Source organism: Mycteria americana, chromosome 24 (genome assembly GCF_035582795.1).
Source record: "Mycteria americana isolate JAX WOST 10 ecotype Jacksonville Zoo and Gardens chromosome 24, USCA_MyAme_1.0, whole genome shotgun sequence".
Taxonomy (NCBI): Eukaryota; Metazoa; Chordata; class Aves; order Ciconiiformes; family Ciconiidae; genus Mycteria; species Mycteria americana.
Genome location: NC_134388.1, coordinates 1,528,353 through 1,548,727, shown reverse-complemented (window position 1 = coordinate 1,548,727; position 20,375 = coordinate 1,528,353). Strand labels below are relative to the sequence as shown.

General features: G+C 57.1%; 1 protein-coding gene across 2 annotated transcripts in view; it reads right to left on the bottom strand.

The window, feature by feature from the left end:
• Positions 1–2,579: 2,579 nt before the first annotated feature.
• ONECUT3 (one cut homeobox 3) overlaps positions 2,580–20,375 on the bottom strand; it is a 21,748-nt gene continuing 3,952 nt past the window's right edge. For both annotated transcript variants that reach the window (XM_075524103.1, XM_075524102.1), the window contains one exon: positions 2,580–3,003. In XM_075524103.1, the coding sequence (XP_075380218.1) occupies positions 2,711–3,003 (293 nt within the window). In that variant the 3' untranslated portion in view covers positions 2,580–2,710. The remainder of the gene's footprint in view (positions 3,004–20,375) is intronic.

The following is a 20,375-nucleotide window of genomic DNA, read 5'->3' as shown; positions in this document are numbered from 1 at the left end:
CTTTGGTATCAGACGTGATTTTCAAATCACAAAAATTGAAAACTCAAGTGAGGTAGCCTTTATTCTCGGGTTCTCACTAGAAATGTCTTTGCATCCTTGAGGGCCTGTGGCATTTACTCTTTTTTTTTTCTTTTCTTTTTTTTTTTTCTTTTTCTTTCTTTTCCTTTTTTTCCCTTTTTTTTTCCTGTGTGTTTTTCACTTCCCAAACCAAGGCCCCCTTCCTGGCTTTTCAGCCCTTGAATACTACTCGATGGGGTTCAGGAATCCACCACCATCGTCACCACGTCACGACAAGACAAGAAGAAACAACGTTAGGGGAAAAAATCAGTGGCGGGGAGCGGGGTCCTGGGGGGATGAGATTTGCTTTGCCGTTAGTTTTTGGGTTGCGGTTGGCAAAATACGCTGCGGCACCTGCCCCTTCCCGCTCCTTCCCTCTCTCCATCCCTCTCTCCCACGCTCTCTTTCCAGCAATAAATTGCTTTAGTTTGTGGAGACCGTGTCCAGTCTGACACCCCCAACCCCTCCACCGCCCACCTACCCCAGGAGCTCTTTGGTTAAAGACGTCCTCTAACCCCGCCGGTGACCGCGGCCGGTCAGGGCTTCGTGTGCAGGGGATTTTTCTTTCTCTCTTTCATTCTTTTGTCCTTTCTTTCCTCTTTTTTGGGGGTGCTTTTTTTGGGTTTTTTTTGGTGAACACATACACTTTTTTTTTCCTTTTTTCCTTCTTTTCAACAAGGTGCCTTCCTGTTACACAACAGATCGCTCTCAAAGTAAAGTGAATCGAAGAAACCATAGCGCTAGAACACAGATGGTACTATTTTACCCGCATAAATTCAATAGTGTCCCTTTTTTTTTTTTTTTTTTTGGTTGATGGTTGGTTTTGGAGGATTTTTTTTTTTTTCCTCAAGTGGTGGGGGAGGGAGGGGACCTTGCCTCCCCTCCGTCCCCAAGCCTCTCCCAGCCCTTCCCTGCTCCTCCTGCTCCTCCCGAGGACACCCCGGGCTGGCAAGGAGCCCGTGGGGCGGCTGGGACAAGGGCTGCTTGTAAGGGTTTGGCCTCGTGATTGCTTTTTTATATGGCACAAGTCACCATTGAGAGCTCGGAGGAAACGATCGTTTTGAAGCTAGTACCACTGCTCCAGAAATTCGCATTTTAAGGCAGGTTGTTAATTGGCACAAAAAAAAAAAATCTGGCGTCTTTTTGGTAAGTTGCCGGTCTTTGCGTTGAGCTTGTTTGGTTGTGGTTTCTGTTGTTATTCCTTTTTTTGGGTTGGTTTTTTTCCCTTTCAATCTCATCGGGGAGTTTTCCCCCTTCTCACACCCAGGGCTGGATTTCGCCACCAGATCCCTCGGATTTTTCTTTTCCCACCGTACACCGACGTTGGTTCCCAGGAGGGAATTTTTGTTGTTGTTGGGTTTTTTGGTTTTGTAATTTCTTTGGTAACAGAGATGAAGAGGGGGGATGGGAGGGGGCAATAGTGTGTGTCGAGGGGTGGATGGGGCGAGACACAAAGCCAACAAATCTGCTTTGTCTGAGTCCATTCCTCAACTGAAAAGTGAACCAGAAATCCAGCGGTGAATGGTGGAGCCAGTCACCAGGAAAGATCAGATCCTTCGCTCCAAGTCTCTCCTCCCGTCTCCTTTCAAACAATTATTATTTTTAAATACCCGATTTCTGTAGCTAAAATGTGCTTCTTTGACCTGCTTGGGCGCCAGGCGACGCGGTGCAGCCGCGGTCCCCCTCCAGCCGCGGGGCCGGGGGATGCTCGGGCGCGCAGAGGCGGACGGCCACGGCGAGGCGTCTCCTTTGCCGTGGAGTTTCTCTGGGAGGGATCCGGGGACGGGTGCTCTCGTGGGTCGGGGTGCATGTGTGCGTGGGGGGCTAGGGGATGTGGGTGCTTTTGGGGGTGTCCCGGGGGGGGGGGGGGGGGGCGTGTCGGAGGAAGATGCCCGTGGAGGAGACTGGGGCTGCAGGAATGCCCTCGACCAGGTTTTCAAAACCTTCAAGGGAGAGAAACACCCACGTGTCCGTGGCAGAGAGGGTCTGGCTGCCTTGGGGAACCCCGCTGCACCTCAGGGGCGGAAAAAGCTTCAGCAGCCAGAGACCTGGCAGGAGCCCAGGGTCACCCCCCAGGCACACAGGAGCATTTTCCCTGCTCGTCCCCCTTTGAACCACAGGGGGTTTGGCCCTGGTTTGGCAGGGTTGTGCCAGAGCCCAGCCCCGTGACTCCACTTCTCGTATCTCCCCCACCTTTACCCCTCCACCGTGGGAGCCGTAAGGGTGGCTGTGGCAGAGATCAAGGTTGGGGGGGGGGTCAGGGCGTGCCCCTCTCCCCAAAGACCCTGGTGGGCAGGTGAAGACAAGGTTCTGTGGTCACCGAGGACCAGGGATGCTTCCAGACAGCACCTCGCCCTCTCCCTCCATCCCACGTCATCCCTCGCTCCACAGGGGTTTCCTCCGAGCCCTCCCAGGGACGGAGCTGACCTGATTGCAAACCCTTTCCCTGCTCCACGAGCTGGGAGGACGTGGCAGCAGGATGTGGCATGAGGCCCACGTCCAGGGGTGACACCCGGCTGAGGGTTTGGGAGGCTGATGGACCCGCAGCATCCAAAAGCACCCACCCCGGTCGGCTCGGGGCACGCATGTGAGTCTGGGGTTGGCTTTGTCATGAGGAGGATGTCCGGGAAGGGGCAGGGAGGGCTGGGGGACATCATGCTTTGGAGAAAGTGCTTGTAGAAGAAGAGGGGACTCCGGGGTTGGTGCCTGGCTCCTCCTGCCAGCGGTTCATACACCGCCGGCGGGCATTCATGAAGAAGTTGCTGACGGTGTTGAGCTCCAAGCCCAGCTGCTGTGAGATGGTCATCTGCATCTCCTTGGATGGGCGCTTGTTCTCCTTGAAGATGGCGATCAGGGTGCGGCGCTGGAGGTCCGTGAAGACCAGCCGCTGCTTCTTGGGCTGCAGGCTCCTGTCTTTCTGCTGCTCTTGCTCTTTGCGTTTGCAAGCTAGATATTCAAAAGAGAGAATAGGGCCATTAATTGGTGCTCACTGCCCTGGCCCACTTGCAGGTTGCCTGGCTGCCTCCCAAAAACCAGGCCCTTCCCTCCAGTAAACCTGCTGGCTTGTTCCCCACCACTCCCTAGGCTACCTCCCTCCTCTTCCTGCCTGTGCCTCCTGAGCGTCTGCTGAGATGGGACGACAGCCTCTCGCGACATCACTATGAGAAAGCCTGGGTGAAGCCATCACCTCTTCAGATGCCCAGGAAAAGCCCAAGTCTCAGCATCTCCAGCTGACCCTGGGACTAGAGACCGAGGAAACTCCTGGGCTGACTCTGCTCCCACAGCCTGGCTATTGGGACCTACTCCATCCCTAAATTTTGGGGGTCCATCAGCCTCCCTCCCTTGCTGCACTATGGCGTGGTCTCCCTCGCCTCATCACCTCTGTGGATCTCACTGGAGGACTCAGGGAACTGGTGTCTCTTGGCCATCATGTCCAGCTGCCACGTCCAAAATGCAGGGAAGAGCTGGGGACAGGGACGTTGTGAAAAGGCCGGTCTGCAGCCACCACGTCCCACGGCAGACAGCCTGGAAGGACCATTCGTTGCTCCACCTGCTCTGGGAAGGGGTTTTCCTGCCTCTGGAGGCTGGAGAACAGCCTGAGCCACCTGAAGCTCCAGGAAATTCAGCCTCCCCTGCGTGCCTTTGCTACCGGATCCTTTGGCACATGTGTCAGGTTGAGCCAGCACCGAATTAAAAGCCTTCCTACAGATTTGGCTTGGGCAGTAGGTCAGGACAGAGGTGCTGTCACACGGGGACAGGCTGCCAGGAGCCAGGAAAGCCCCCCTGACACCACCATGCTGCCTGCAAGGGAGGGAGGCAAGTACGCACCTTTTGGTAAATATATGAATTTTAATTGCAGGAAAATTAAGCACGCTGTTGGTGGAAAGGGGTGAGAAAAGGAGCCCTTTGCTATGATATTTTTCTATAAAATTATAGAATAACTGACGTTGGTGGAGGTTGCTGGTCCAGTTCCTACTCCAAGCAGGGATGACCTCCAAGCTGTTGAGGTTAGATCAGGGTGCTCAGGGACTTCACTGGGTCAGGACTTGGCCAGACATGTGCAAGCACCGTGGGAGTGCGAGACACCCATGGGCAAGGCAGGGCACAGATCTGGCCCTCCAAGGCTGCGGACACACCGTTTCCTCCTGGAAAGCTCAGAAAAGAGTCAGGAAACTGTGGGCGAAAGACTTTCCAAGGAAAGCCCCACTCTTGCCTCAAACAGCAGCAGTTTTCAGCCTTCAGGGTTTCTCAGTTCGGTCTTCCAAAGGTTTTTGCAGGGAGGGCGCAGGTCCTTCGAGACATTCGCTGTCGGAACGTCGCTGGATGACAGCTTTCAACTTGCTTCTCTCAGGCACTTCCAGAAGCCTCTTCGACCTGGTGCACAGACCTTGGAGGGGCCAGAGGCTGAGACTGAAAGCCACTGCCATCGCGATGGGACGGCATCTTGGGTCCACGGGACAGGTATTCCCCTCAGGCTAACTACCTGCCTGCTACACAAACCCACCTCCACGGCCAGGCTGAGTAAAAGGGTAGGCAGCCACGTGGCCTAGGAGTAACGGGAGAGCGTTTGAAGTCACTTCTTCCTCACTAGAGAACAAGTAAGGTCTTCCTCTGATTTTTCTTCAGCTGGCCTGCACTACGAGTCCTCTTCACATCACCTTGAACTAATAGAGAAGGATGATATCCACCCCTTCTACCCAAAGCTGGGGAGATCTAGAGCTCAGTGAAGCGGGTAATTTATCCAACAAACTTAGCCTTGTTTCCCCGGCTGCTGGGCTCAGTCCTCGCCTCGTCCCCATGCGGGTGGTGGGAGCCATCGGTGGGAGCCGGCTGGGGCAGGGGACAGGAGGCACCAAGCTTGGCACAACCAACCACACTCGGTCAAAATCAGCCTTCCCTGGTAAAGATAGTTAGTGGAGAGCCTTCCCCTCCCCTTCTCCCCCCCAGGCAGGTTTGGCTGCAAACCACCATCCTTAGGGACAAGGGACAGTCCGAGCCCTGGTGGTGCCGGGGGACCCTGTCCCAGGGGTACCTTACTCAAACAGCCAGCAGAGAATGGTTTAGTGGAAACCTACCCTATGACCATCAGATGCTTGCAAAAAGAACAAACAAAAAAAGCCTTTATAGAAAATTTGACTTTTTTCCAGACGTGAATTTTAAAAAAAAAAAAAAAAAGACCCCCCCCCCAAGCTCCCCCCAAACCAAACAACAAACAGAAAAAGTCCCCCTCCCACCGTACGTGCACATTCAGAGCAGCATGTCTTCGCCCTGCTGGACCCCTCGCCCGCCTGCCACGCGCCCTCCCGGCACCCCCCCGGCATGCTCGGCTCCGGCCCCGTGACCGTGGCGTGGGTAGGACCTCGTGTTGGCGGTGGGCACCTCGCACGCTTCCTGTGAGCAACGGCTTTTGCTCTGCGTGGATGGCACTTATACTATCTCTCTCTACCACATATACACCAGGTACATACAAATGTGCGTAGGTATGTGTAAATACATCCACGCCCCCATGGGACGTGCGGGGTGACGTGCTGACCCAGCTGTAACCCTAGCAAAGGCGCTGGGATCCAGGTTGTCCTCTTCCTCTCCTGCCTGCTGGCACCCATTCCCACCAGCAGTGCCGGACAGCCAGCCTGAGACGCAGCGTTTCAGCTTTTCAACCTCACATTCGCACCCCCCCCATTCAATTTTTAGGAGTAATTATTACAAACTAGTCGCCCATTAATAACTCAAAGCTCCGAGGCAAACGCTCACCATCGGGGTCTTGCTGGTAAAACTGTGATCCAGCATTTAAACTGGTGCCGAGTATTGCTTAGACAGAGGTGACACCCTGCTCCGCACCCCTTGATACCCCTGTTATTTTTGGCCTGCGAGCCGGCGGCGGACACATCCCACGTTTCCTGTGCTCGTTTGTTTATTTATTAATTTCTTTTTCTGCTGACGCAGCCCAACACCCCTCTTCCCCAGTTCAATCTAATTACAGCTCCGCACAACAGAAATCGATAGTGACGCTGGTCAGATCTATTTACGGCGGCCATCAACCCCCCAACGGAGGATCTTTTTCCTCTTCCCCATCCCCCAGGCGCTGCTTTCCCAGGCAGGCTGGCGGTGGCCATCCCCGTGTCCCCGCAGGCGGTGGGAGCTGGGGATGGGGGGCAGCCGGGGGCACGGCTCTGACTCCCACCCAGGTCAGCATAGGGTGAGGGGTTTTCTCCGTGCTTCAAAATCCCTTTTTTCCAAGTCCCAAGATCCAAACGACTCATCCTTGGCTTAATGCTGTTCTTCAGTCACGTCCCTCCGGGGTCTCTGGGCCTGGCTGCAGTCTGTGGGGATGGGGACACGCTTCAGGGTGCTTCCATGCCTGCCTCTGTGTCACCTCCCCAGCACATGCCCGAAGCACGGGATTTATTCCCTGGCTTGTCCTGCTCCCCACTCCTCCCGGGGCATAGGAGACCCTGGCGGTACCAGGACCAACAGTGGGAGAGAAGGACCAGGGTCCCCCGTGGCCAGGGGGGATGCTCCGACAGCCAGTAAGGGGTTGCGCTCACCCACGACGGAGGTCTTCCTCTCCTCTCCCCATCTCTCCCCAGCTCATTTCACCACACCTGCACCTCTGAGACCTCCACAGCTCAGCCAGGCTTGGCTGAAACCAGCCAAGCGCAGGAGTGACAAGGAGGGAATGCCGGATGCAGTGGGACGGGCTGATTGCACGGAGCCCCTTCCTCCTGGACGCCGGGCACACAAGCCTGGCGGTATTTCATCCCTAAGGTAGCTGACCTGGCTGCGGAAAAACCACAGGGAGCAAAGGCAAGGAGGAACCTCGGCGGGGGGAAAGCAGGAGGACAGACCTCTGAAAGCAGAGGCATCCCACCCGCTTCCCCGGAGGATTTCTGCTGAGGGTTTCTGCCTCCCTGGAGGCTTATGTCAGAGGCAGCGCGTTTTCCTTGACTTAACCTTGACAGCTCAAAGCAAAATATCTCCCAAATCATTTCTAAAGGGACATAATAGAGACAATCAAATGGCTGCTGTTCAGGAGCTGCGATTATGCCTCGCAGCGTGAACTCCGCGAAGCATTTAACTAATACCTGATGGCTTTGCAGGCTTCCACAGCCTGCCAGACACCCGTTTCTCTATTATACCAGCAAACCTCTGTTTTCTCAGCCCCAGCGTGCTCTCCCTCTCCATTCACTTGCAATACAACCTGTAATTTTCTGCCCACTTTGCTTAAGTGCTGGTGATTTGTTGAAATCACAAAAGACAGCCAGGGGCTTTCAGAGCCAGCATGCTGGCTGTAAGAGAGGTTAGGGGGAAAAAAAACCCAAAACACCAGGTTTTCTCCTTTTCTCCCTGTCAAATTGGTTTGCAGCGGTGCAAGGGGACCAAGGAGCATTTAGGGGCTCAAAGGGAGGTGGAGGAAGGGATGGAGAGGGAGTACCTGGACGTGGTCGGCCAGGTCTGGACAGGTTTCTGCGGTGCAGAAGTGGGACGGGCTCTTTTCACTGGTGGGCACCGGATGGGAAATGACCCTGAGCAAAGCTGGCTTCTCTCCATGCCTTCAAGATGGGTCTAGCCCCTGGGCTGCCTCAGTTTCCCCCTCTCCTGGTTCAGACCCTGCCCCTGGTTCAGACTGGTTCAGACCCTGCCCTGATGTTCTGGAAGGTTTTGGGAGCTGCAGCTCTGAGCAAACTGGGATGAGCCCAGCGCCTCCCACAGCAGAGCGGTGTCTGATCCCGAGTTGACTTAACCTCATGGCATCTGTTCCCCCAAAGCTGGAGCAGAGTCTGGACCAGACATCAGGGGGCTTCATCTGCAAAACGGAAATCCTTTGGTCCACAGCTGGACCAGCCGGGATGCTCAGAACTGGGGGAACTTAGTAACTGAGAGATTTGTTTGACTTTTCTTTATGTTGTAGGAAAAGAGCCCAAAGAGATTTGTCACAACCAGGCTTCTCCAGGGGAAATTCACGTCTTCTCTAGGGAAGACTGGGAAGACTCAGTGCTGATGGGAGAGTCAGCAGTGTACAACGCAGGAAGAAGGAGTGCTCACAAACCAAACCTCAACTTTCTTTTTGCCTTTTTTTTTTTTTTTTTCTGAAATCCCATTTGATTCCGAAAACTAACAAACACGCAGGCAAAGGAGATGCAGTGTCAACCACACAACCACCATGGCAGAGCCTGCCCCACGCTGCCCATCCCTGCAAATGCCACCCTGCAACGCTGCAACTCTGGGATCCCCCAGACTTCAGCAGCATGCGATTTAAAAACCAAAAAACCTTCTGCGCTCCAAAACCTCTGGGGATTTTGACCGCTGTGGCCCCACAACATCCAAAAGCTTTGAACCACGCTGCAGTAAAAACTGCCCCGCTCTAGAAACCCACAGGTTTGGAAAACTGTGCGTCAGAGGCCAACCAGAGCCCGAGAGATGAAGTGAGGAGCTGCGATGTGTCTGCAGAGCTGCAGCCTCACAGTCCTGCTGGGTCGGAGTGACACGGTCCGGCCAGAGCTCCTGGCCCCACGTGTGTCCCTGTGCCATGTGGCCCTGCCTCGGTGGGGACGGCTTCCCCGCTGGTGTCCCTGGGAGCCGCTGGAGGATGAGGCCCGGGGAGAGCCCCTGGTCATTGGTATGCAGCCAGCGTGCTGCAGGGTGAGCCGCTTCCCCGAGCCCAGCAAATTAAATCTTCCTCTGAATGCTGCAAATGAGGAGATGAGATGAGACAAAGCGCTCGCCTCTGCGTTGCTGGGTGCATTTTCCTTCCCTTGCGAAGGGTTTCGGTGACTCATTCCAGCGAGCGCCTCCGATCGACCCATTTGGGGCTGTGAGGCATCACCAGCCGCCTGCACCGATGTCCCCGGCCCATTCCCCAACAGCCCAGCGGCTTTCAGAGCAGGACAAGCTGGCAGGCGGAGGGAAGGGACAAGGCAAAACACAAGGCCTCCTCCCCCGCTTGGGTGACAACAGTCCCTCCTGAGAGGGGGGTTCAGCTGGGGCTGGCAGAGGCTGGAGGACACCAGCAGAGCCACCCAAACGTACAGCAGAGCAGCGATGCCAGCCCCACGGGACGCCTCGTTTTGTCTCTCCTGTACTTCTTAAGCTTTGTTTTTTCATGGCGTGGCATTTTCAGCTTTTCCAGTGCTGAAGCCGATGAGTTTGGTCTGGGGGTGGGTGAAGGGACACAAAGAAGCTGTGGCAGCTGCAGGTGCGCTTGGCTCCATCCCTCCATGTTTGCCCTATTTTTATTCCTGTCCTGTAAGCTGCTGCCAGCCCTGGGGTGAGTCGGCTGCATCAGCCCCCTCTCATGAACACAGAAATAAACAGTTTCAGATGACTTAAAAATGTGGGGTTGTTGTTAAAAGCATTTCCTTTCTGCAGAGGTTTGATTTTTCACTCGCTTTTCTGGAGACTTTCGTAAAGGGAGACCTGGTGCCCCGCTCCGCTCTGCCCAGCACCTAGGCGAACCAGGCTCAACCCCTGGATCTGCCATCACATCTGCTGGCAAAGTCGCTTCCCCCATTTGTCCCATTTCCTCCCTTTCTAGGCCTTTTTTTGGACGAGGGTCAGCTGCTTCTTATTGTCCCAGTGGAGACCACTGCCGTCACAAGCTGCTCAGTGCTCATGCTGCCAGCACAGCGTGGGACCGGACCAGCTGCCTGGCGTGAGGCAGGGCCGGGCAGAGGTGCCCTGGGAGTCCTCCCGGCTGCTCCATTCTCCTTACTCTTCTCCCGAGTCATTGCCACTTAGTGTGACGAGAGCAAATTGGTGCTAATGAAGTGCTGGAGTCAGGCAGTGCGGCAGGCAGAAGCCAGCAGCGCCGTGAGGGATGGCAGCAGCAGGGGAAGGTTGTCGCCTTCTGGGAGAGAGGGTGGACGCAAGGATGGTTTGGGGGGGGCGGCTGGAAACCCTCCAACCCCTGAAATAAGTTTTCTTTGGAGTCGGCGACACTTGCTCATGCTCAGCTTCGGCGCAAGAGTCCCAGCTGGAAAATCCAGGGGGAAAAAGGGAGTTTGGGGTTTGATTCATGCCACAGTGACAGGCAGAACCAAGTCACGCCAGACAAGGAGCCTCTCCCTGGGAACCTGGGGCAAATCACATCCCTGTGACCCATGCAGCTGTGGGTCCCGTGCAGTTCACGTCCGTCCTCACTCCTCCGCCCAGGAAAGGAGCAGCAAGGATCTCCCTTTGACATCCACACGGGCTACTGCTAGGTGACTCTCATCAGCCCGTTCCTGTCAGGCTCCTCCTGCCAAAATCCCGCTGCCTTCAGCAGCTCCCAGATCTGGTTCTCTGAGCGGGGACAATAAACAAATTCAGCAATCAATGAAGCATATTTCATCAGAGCGCATGTTGCTCCCGAGCTGTTCTCGGTGGAGAGATGGTGTTGAGAGGGCCCAGGACCGTTATCAGCCAAGGACCATTTGCTGGAGAGAGGGGAAACGCAGTGGGGGGAAAAAATCTATCGGGTGTGAGATGGGAAGCTCCCTTAGGGTTTGGCTGAGTCAATTCTCGAGATGGCTTCCGGCTTTCTTGCTCTGCGGTGCTGTGAAAAACAGGAAAATCTGTAATCCTCCAGGTTTGGGTGTTCAAGGTTTGCTTCACCAGGGTTTGGGACCCTCTGAAGGCAGGCGGGAGGGCCTGAGCGGGGACACTGGCTGCTGTCAAGTTATCCCTTAGCTCCAGCAGTGCATCACACGAGGAAGCTTCCAGATTTGAGCCCTTCCCTGCCACCAGGCCACACTCCGGAAGCCCTTGGTGCTCTGAAGGCAATTTCCAGCCTGACCTTGACGGGTGCCACAGCCTTGCTCCAAGCGTACCCCAGTTCCCTGGCTATTCACACCCAGCACGAAGCAGTCCGTGCCGCGAGGCAGCAGCCAGCGTGGGTGGCATGTGCCCAGGCTGGACACCGCACGCTGCGGAGGGGTCTGGGGACAACGGCAAGGCCTGGCACCCCATTTTGCTGCTCAGGGGGAGCCGAGGACTGCTCGGGGGCAGGGGGGTGACACAGGGCAGCCGCTCAAACCCCCTGGGTGGACCCTGCCTGCTCCCCTGGGGCGAGTTCCCCCACCAGGCCGGCCCAGGCCCAGGGCGACGCCAGGCCCCCCTCATCCCCGGCCTGGGCAAAGGGCCCTCAGCTGCACCTGCCCGCAGGCTGTGCCATGAGGACGGCGGGGCCGAGGCGGAGCAGAGCGAACTCCCGGCCCCAAGGCCCCGGCAGCCACCGAGGCCCGGGGAGGCCCCGGCAGCCGCCCTCGCCCGGCGAGGCCCACCCCACCGCCCCGCCGCCATTTTGGAGCTCTGGTCCTGCCCGGTGCCCCCCGCGCAGCGGCGAATGGTTTGTGCCGCCCCCCCTCCCCGCAGCCACGATGGGCCGTCCCCGCCGCGCTGGCGCCCCCCCGCGGATGGACGGCCGCATTTTCCCCCCCGGGGGGCGGTGGCAGTGGTACAGCTCGCCCCGCCCCGCCGCCGCTGCCCAATGGCGCGTTGCAGCCGCCCCCCGCCACGAGGGAGATGGGCCATTCCAGACTCCCCCCCCCCCCCCCCCCCCCCCCCCCCCCCCGCTCAGCGCGATGGGCCGTTCCAGCCGCCCCGCACACACGGGGCGCGCCGGGCGGGAGCGCTCCATCCGCGTCCCGGGAGGGGGGACAGGGTCAGGCCGCCCCGGGAGCCGCGGGCATGGCACCTCCCTGGGTGTGCCACCTGAGGTGTCTGCCCCACGGGTGCCCCCTTATCGCCCCCTTTAGTGTCCCATCGCTGCCCAACGACTGCCCCATCGCTGCCTCACACAGCGCCCCATCGCTGCCCCATCGCTGCCCCATCACGACCCCATCACCCCCCCATCGCTGCCCACAAACAACCCCACGGCTGCCCCACAGCCCCTCATCCCCTCCCCATCGCCCCCCAGCCCGGCCACACACAACCACCCACCCCTCCGGGAGCCCGCTGCCCCCCGGGGTGGCTCAGCCCGTTCCCCCCCGCGCGTGTGGGGCTGGCGCGGCCGCGGCCGGCACTAAGGCAGTGACTCTGAACACGGCGCTCCGGCGTTATTAGCGCAGCTCCCAAGGCATTTCCCGCAGTAATTGCACTGATCTGCCAGGGATTACGCGCTGCCGCTGTGACGATGGATGATGTTTTAATTCGAGCTGGGCACCGCCGGGGAGGGCAGGGCCGGGACCGGGACCCCCCCCGAGCACCGGGAGAGGACGCGCCAGCCCGGCCGGACACCCTCGCCGCTGCCGTGGGATGAAGGGGCTGCCCGGGCGCAGGCAGCAGCGCCCGGGGGGGCGGGGGGGTGGGGGGCGAGGAGCAGCCAGAAACCTGGACCCGCTGGGCGACCGAGCGCCAAGTGATGCCGTGGCTGGGAGCTGGGCCAGCTCCAGGCCAGGCTCCCGGCCCCGGGACACCAGCGATCCCGGCTGGCGGGGGTTCAGCCCCCCCCCCCCCGTGGCTGCAAAGCAGCCGGGGATGCTCCCGAGCGGCTGGGGAGGGCCCTTCCCAACTCTCAAATCACTGCTGGGGGGGGGACACTGACCAGCCCGGGCTGTGCCCGCTGCCGCTGCGCCCCGGGTCCTGCTCCCTGCTCCCCTCCAAGCCCATCCCGCCGGGAGAACTCCCGCAGGAAAAGGGCTTTTGCTTCCTCCCATCTGACCGCAGCAGAGAAACTTCCCCCACAACGTTACCTTTAAAAATGACCCCCACGCAGAGCTGTTCCTTCTGGTAAAGCAGCAATTAATCACGGCGAGTATGGGATGGATTTGTAATCAGCTCCCCCCCTCCCACCGCCCCCATTTCACAGCCCTGGGTATTTTTCCTGCCCCCCCCCCGCCCCGTGTGCGGGGATGGGGCCGGGGCCGGTGCAGCCCATTGATCCTGCCCGGTCGATTTTATTGAAACTCCCACGAGTGGCTTTAACTGCGTGTTGGATATTGCTGGCACATCAGTTTGATGGCTACGTGACCGGCGGGGAGCTCACGGGCAGGTTTGCAGGGAGGGAGGCGAAGGAGAAGGGGCTGCGGGATGGGGCGATTAATCCTGATGGAGCTGGGTTATTCCCTGGGTTGTTCCCTCCGGCTGCGCGTCCCCAGGGCTGCTCCCGAAGGTGGGAGAGTGAAAGGCAATGGCACGGCGTGAGGAGGAGTGTTCGGGGGGTTGCTTAAAGGGAATGGTTTCTCTTGGCCAGATTTCATTGCTGGCTGGGAAAGGGGCTGTGGGGGGCAAAATGGGCTGAGAAAGAAAGGAGGAGAGAAAGGGGGGGGGGAAACGAAGAAAAAAGGAAAAAAAGAAAGAAAAGGGAAAAGAGAAAAGGAAAAGGAGGAAAAGAAGGAAAAGGAGAAGAAAAAGAGAAAAAGAAGAAGGAGAAGAAGAAGAAAGAAAAAGGAAAAAGGAAAAGAAAAGGAGAAGAAAAAGAGAAAAAGAAGAAGAAAGGCAAAAGGAAAAGAAAAAGGCAAAAGGAAAAGACAAAGGCAAAAGGAAAAGAAAAACAAAAAGAAAAAGAGAAAGAGAAAAAGAAAAAGAGAAAAAAAAAGAAAAAGAAAAAGAAAGAAAAAGAAAAAGAAAAAATAAAAATAAAAAGAAAGACAAAGAAAAGGACAAGGAAAAAAAAGAAAAAAGAAAAAGAAAGAAGAAAAAATTTAAAAAGAACAAGAGAAAAAGACAATAAGGAGAAGAAAGATTAAAGGGATGGAAAAGAGAGCAGCGAGTGGATCCCAGCCGGGTGTCACGGCTCTATCCAAGCCCAACACCCAGCAGCCACCAGCCCCTTTGTTTTCCCCACGTTCCCACTCCTTTTCCCTTCCTGTCTGTTTTCTCCCGTTTTTGCACAACAGGAGACAGCCAAGGGGGGGTCTCTGCCAGGTGACGGTGACGCTGCCCAGGGGGCTGCCCCCTCCCACCGCCAGCACCCCCGGGTACCCAGGCTGGGCTCCGGCACCTTCAGGAGCATCAGAGCGACGGGTGAGAGGAGCCGGCTGGAATGAAATCATCATCCAGAGGAAGTATAAACCCTCCATAAACACCACGAGAAAAGCTCCTGAGCAGGAGGCTGAGGGGGACGTCTGAGCCCCTCGATTCACCAAATGTCCCCCCGAGGTCCCTTTTCCAGGGGAGATGACGGTGCAGTAATGGCACCCCGGGGCTGAAGATCCCGGCTCTGCCTGTATCGATTAAGCAGCATCTTCTTGTGTGGAGAGCGGGGCCGATCCTCCTCCATTCCCGGGCACCAGCCGGCAGGGCAACTGCCTCGCGATGGTGCCAAAAATCAAAGCAAATAAATAATTTGGGTTTTTCTTGGAGGTGTTGAAGGCAGAGGAATGGCTGGGTATCATCAATCTGGGGTGGAAAAGGCTGTTTCAGGTTTGGAGAGATGCTTTCAAATTTTCTCTGGGAAAAGCAAGTTGGTTTGAAATCAGCATTATTTTGAATAAATGCCCTGATTTGGATGACTTATTTTTCAATTTCTTTTTTCCTCTTGGCATGCAAAGCATCCGATGATACCTGCACCCTTCGCCGCATCTTTGACTCGCCTCCTTTCACCCCATTTCTGACCCACCCGAACTGAAACCAGCTGCAACGCAGAGGCATATGCGAACACCTACCTCACCACAAATATGTGACAGAAAGTAAATTAAATGCCCTAAATAAAGCATGGTCCCACTTCTGGCTGCCTGTGTGTGCGGCCAGGCGGGCAAGTGGCTTTGGGGGAGTCCAGCAGGAGCCCCCCCATGCAGGAGCTCCCCTGGGAATATCAGGGTAGGGGTTCACTACCTTCTGCATGAGAAATGTCATCAAAATCCTGAAGTTTGGCCCCAAAAAGAGAACTAAAGGTGGGCATCGATCCACGGATCCATTTCCAGAGGCCTCTTGTTAAAGCCTTGGGTCCCTCTGGGTGACTTTGCAGCCTGGCAGCGCGGTGCCACTGTCCCACCCTCCCTCCTCCTCCTCCTCAGCCCCTGCGATTTGCGAGGCAGACGGGGAAGGGACCCCCCCATCCTGGGCTTTGGAAGCACAAACCACCACGGCACAAACCCCAGCACTTTTTCAAGCATCACATTTGAGCCAAACTGCGCCAGATGCTGGTTCATCCACCGAGCAACCACTGAGCAAAACCCCACGGAGATCCATTCCCCATCCTGGGTTGTAACTTATCTGGGGAGATGCCAGGTCCAGGGCAGACAAAGGAACCTCGAAAGATGGGAAAAAATACAGAGTAGGGCCGGATCTCCGGAGAAATTGCAAGGGATGGGATGCTGCTTGCAGGCGCCGGTGTCATTGCCACGTGCTGCTGCGCTCCCCAGCCCTGCAACAGGCACTGAGCACCGGGGTCTCCGATGCTCTGCAGTGGGAGCAGCCTTTGCTGGCGGCAGAGCAGAGTCGTTGATATCTCTGTCAGCCCCTGATACCATCGCCCGTCAGCAGCTCCCAATACATTTGCAATTTTATCCCTAATGGAGAGAGTTTGCTCATTACCTGCTCTTTATCGGCTGAGGGTAGCATGACTCCCACAAAGGGGCATCGCTCTCTGGAGCTCATCTTCCAGCTTAAAGGTTTGGCCTTTTATGTGGCATCACCGAGTTCCTCGGCTTTAATAACCCGGCGCTGGTGTCTTCATACACTCTGTAAAAGCACTGTCATCCCCGCTGTCATCCCACACATGTAGGGAAACTGAGGCACGGAGGCATTTGCGGATGCTCCACCTGTCAACCCACGGCCAAATCACGGCTCATGTCCCCTCAGCTGCATGGTGGCACTTGGTGGGGGGAGGGGAGATGAGGCTTTGGGACATTTCCCGGCGGCCAGAGCCAGTCTTGCCATGGCTCCCGGCTTCCCAGGGCTGCGCCCTCCCCGTGCCGTGCACTGCTGCGGCAGCTCCTTGGGGAGACCATCACCTTCACAGCCCTTTGAAGACCGCTTTGGCACAAGGTGTTTCCCCTGATTTTGCTCCACTTCAGGTTTTTTAGGGTCCCTGACAGCCAAACCTGATGTGTCGGGTTCCCAGCTGTGCCCTGCAGAGCCGTGCCACACGCTGAGCCCTCCCAGCATGCCCCAAGCCCGCCAGCCCCCAATATTTAGGGCTCCCTGGATTCATGCCAACAGCAGGAGACCTCGGTTCTCCTCCAACCCGGGTGGGAGACCACCAGCCCCCTGCTCCCCTTGCTGCCTCCTCCTGCCAAGACCTGGGTTCAGCAGAGCTGGGTCAGTTAACGCTGCCCGTGCCATCAGCAGCAGAAAAAGCTGCAATTTGCTTTTCTTTTTTTTTTTTTTTTTTTTGTCAAAATGTTGGGGTTTTCCTCGCTGCTCTGCAAGCAAGGAGATGACGGCCAGTCCCAGCGAGTGCCTTCCCACAACCAGCCCTTGCTTTCCCCTTGGCAGGCTCCCGCACAGGGATTTTCTGGCTCCTTCTCCCAAGCTGGGCAGAGCCGAGCCACCCCCAGCCTGCCAGGGCTGACGAGGTTCCCAGACCCTGAAAGGGTCGCTCCCTCTTGGCTATTTCTATACCTTGGGTTTGGGAACAGAAAAAGAAGAGGAACAATCACAACGATACAGAACTGAGGCAGGACGACGGGTCCAGGTCTCCCGACGGGGACATTTTCCAACGCAGGGCAGCGGTGGTGGCATCTGCCATTCCCCAGGTTAGAGGGCAGGCAGCAAATTCCACCCCCCCAGCTCCTCAAACTCAGCTCACGGTAACACCGAGTCCTCCTGCATTCAGAAACGATGCTGGAGGAAATCAGGGCATGGTTTGGTTGGAGCGACAAGGTCCTGCAGTGCAGAGCTTGGAGGCAAAACCCCGGGGATGAGAAGGTGAAGGAAAGGACCATCCTGATCCCTAATGAGGGGGGCAAAAAGTCGGTACCCACAGCTGGATGGGGCCAGGGAATACAAGCATCCTCGCTGCAGCCCTGCCTGTCTCAGCCCATCACCTCTGCCTGCATCCCACCCATCGTGGGTGTACGTGGGTGTACGTGGGTGTACATGGGGTGCACATGGGTGTACGTCCTCTCGCCATGCGGCACCTCCGGCCCCACTTCTGCTCTGGCAAAGCATTGCCTTCTCCGTGCCTTAACTGCACCACCCGTGAAACACCTTGAACCTCACTGAATCCCTTTTAAATAATTTCTGGACCTCCTTGCCCTGCACTGCAGAAACCACCAGGACTTAGAGCAACGGTGCATAACCCTAACAGAACATATATATGTAATTAGACAGAGTTATTAAGGTCATTCTTGAAATCCTAACCATGTCCATGCAAACGCGTCTCGATTTTAATATTGGGTCTTTATTTTTTAAATGTCCTGGCCCCTCCTTCCAGCAACAGAGAATCCAGCTTGACTTTTTGTTTCGCAATTTTTTATAACCCAAATGTTTTAAAAATCCATCATCCATTTTGCCTGTCCAGCCCTGCCTTGGTTTAAATCTTGCTGGAGATGCTTTATATCACTCGAGGTATTAAAGAGATTTTTAAATTTCCATTTAATCAGCAAAATCTTGCCACTCGATGGCCATGGTCCTGTGCGGAGCCAGTAGGAAATGCACTCAGCTGCCAAAACCTGCTGCCGGCTGCTTGCCAGCCCCTCGCCGCCCCCGGCACAGCCCTGCATCGCTCTCATTGCACCCACCCAGCCACCATTGCTTTTGGCTGTGGATGGATGGGCTGGAGGAGAAAATTTTTGCCTCCAACTTCCCTTTTTCACCAGCTTTCAAAGCCAGGGGCTGACCCCAGCCCCTCTGTGGTGCCCTTGGTGCTGCGTGGGTGGAGGACGATGGCCAAGAGCACAGCCCGGGTTGGTGGGACACATCCCGGGCCGACCGAAGCACAGAGACAGCCTGAGCTTGATGCTGAGCTGTAGGATTTGTGCTCCTCGTGGCAGCTCAGCTCCGAAAAGGGAGCTGAGGCCGAGCCGCATGGGTGCGTGGATGCGGGTGGTAGGGCAGATCAGAGCTGCCTAATGTCTCCATCAGTACGTGGGGTGCCAGGCTCCCTCTGCCCGAGCCTTTCCGAGAAACCTCAGGGAATCAGGCAGCAAGGGGGAAAAACTCTTCCCCCTCCAGCCAACAAAGCGCTGGGGCTGGGAGGTGACGGGTCCGACTTCTGCCGCAGCCAGGGCGGCAGCGATTCCCACGGGAAGCACAGCCCGTCCTAAGGCAGCGGCGTCCCAGACTGCACCCCAAGGTCTGGAGCAGGAGGACAGCTTCGGTCTTCAGATCCCCACCGAGCTGCAAAGCCCAGCCCTTTCAAGCCAGGCTCTGGTGGTTTGGGTTTTTTTTTTTTAATTTTTCCTCTTATTTTGTTGTTAGTGTGCACGTTGGCCATCGCCACCCCACCACGAGCCCTGCAAAGGCTTCGCGCAAGGAGACCCATGTGCCCGGGAGGTTTCTGTAGGGGATTTCTGGTTCCTCTACACCCGGGCGATGCTGCAGGGGTGCTGGGGGAGGCGAGGTGCCGTGCCCAGGACAGGGTGGGATGTGCCCAGGGGCAGGAAAACAGGCGCCTGGGCCCTGTCCCTGGTCTCCTCCTGTCTTCACCATCCCTCCCCTTCCTCCGCTTTGGCAGGCCCTGCGTTTGTCCCCGGTTTTGGCATTCGCTCCGCGGCACCGAGGAAGCTGGGCAGAAAACCCTGCGATGGGAGCGCAGGCAGAGCCTCCCCCGTGGCCGCTCCTGGGGGGCAACGGCTGCCCCCTCCCAGAGGCGCAGGCTGCCCGGCCCTGCAACCGCATCTGAGCAGAATGAGAAAATATTGGATTTGTTTTCTGGAGGGAAAAAAAAAAAAATCCAATATTCTGTCTGCGATCCCAGACTCTGCGCCTGGTTATGGCAGGAAAATGCTGTAAATCTCCCCTTCCCCACCAGCTGGGGAAGAAGGACTGATTTGCTTTTAATATTCTTATTTTCTCTCCTGGTTTAAACCCATCATTTTGCAGGCGGCTCCGCAATCTCTTTGTTGACCAGGACTTAAACCTGCTCTCCCGGCTCCCCCGACCCCGGGAAGTCGCCTCGCACACCCTTCCAGCAGCTCCCAGGCAGCGGCAATGAGATTTTAATAGATGTATTTTCAAATTAGTTCTGGGCCTTTCAAGACTTATCAGTTAAATGAGGTTTTTCAAATTGATTCAAAGGTCACTCCGAGAGTTTTCTCTTCTCTGTTATCTCTCCCTTATGGTTTCAGTGGCGATTGACAGGACAGAGAAAAAAAAATATCACCCCCACGTTGTACGCCCAGAAAAAGAAAAAACAACAAAAACCCACCCAAAATGTGCACCCAAAAAGAAGGAGGCGGCAGAAAGGCCCCCGGCGCCGGCTCTGCTTTGGGGCTGGGGGGTCCCTCCCTGGCAGGCGATGAGCGGAGCCCCGGGGGGCATTTGGGGAGCGTTGCTTGGGGGAGCAGCACCCCACAGACACGGGTGGGCTGGTACCCGGAGCTGCCCGCCCCGCAGAGGCGGGGGGGGGAGGGAACCCGATTTAATATTTAACCCGACGGGCGGTTTATTGGCCCCTTCTGACGCGCAGATTAGGAGCAAACAGAAAAATAGCCGCGGGCGGAGCGAGGCGGCCCCGCCGCGCTGATAAGGGCGGCGGCGCGGTGCGGGGCGCGGTGCGGGGCGCGGTGCGGAGCGGGGCGCGGAGCGGGGCGCGGAGCGGGGCTGGACGGGGTGCGGAGCGGCGCGGAGCGGGGCGCGGAGCGGGGCTGGACGGGGTGCGGAGCGGGGCGCGGAGCGGCGCCGGCGGTGGCTGCTCCAGGCGGGCGGCCCCCGGCGGGCGGAGAAAGTTGCCTGTTATTAACGTGCTAAAAAAAATATAAAATAAAATAAGAATAATTTAAGAAAAAATTAAGCAATTTAAGGGGAAAAAAAAACCCCACACATTTTTTTCCCACCGGGGAAAGCGGGCTTCCCTCCTCCCGCCCTCCCTTCCGCCGGGCGCTCCGGGCGGGCCCCTCTCCGAGCCCGGGGACAGCGCTGGGCGCCTGCAGCCCCGGCCTCGCGTTTTCCCCCATTTCAGGGCGGCGGAATAATTCCCTCTCCCACCTACGGATCTCCCCCCGCGGCCGCGGCGCGTTTTCCCCGTCGCCCCGCGGACACGCGCGGATCGAAAGCAGCGAAACCGCCCGCGATTTTCCGCCGCTCTCCCGGGCCGGAGCCCGGGGCCGGGGTCGCCCGGAGGCCGCCCCGGTGCCCGGTGGCCGCCGGCGGGGAGGAGCCGTCGTTGGGCCAAAGTCGTTTGGGAGAGGCTGAAATTGAAACAAAACTCGAGGAAAAAACAAGTGTTTCCCGAGTTTTTACGCAGCGCAGTCTTGTCCTGATTCTGGCAATTCTGTGTCGTAGTTCGCGTTATT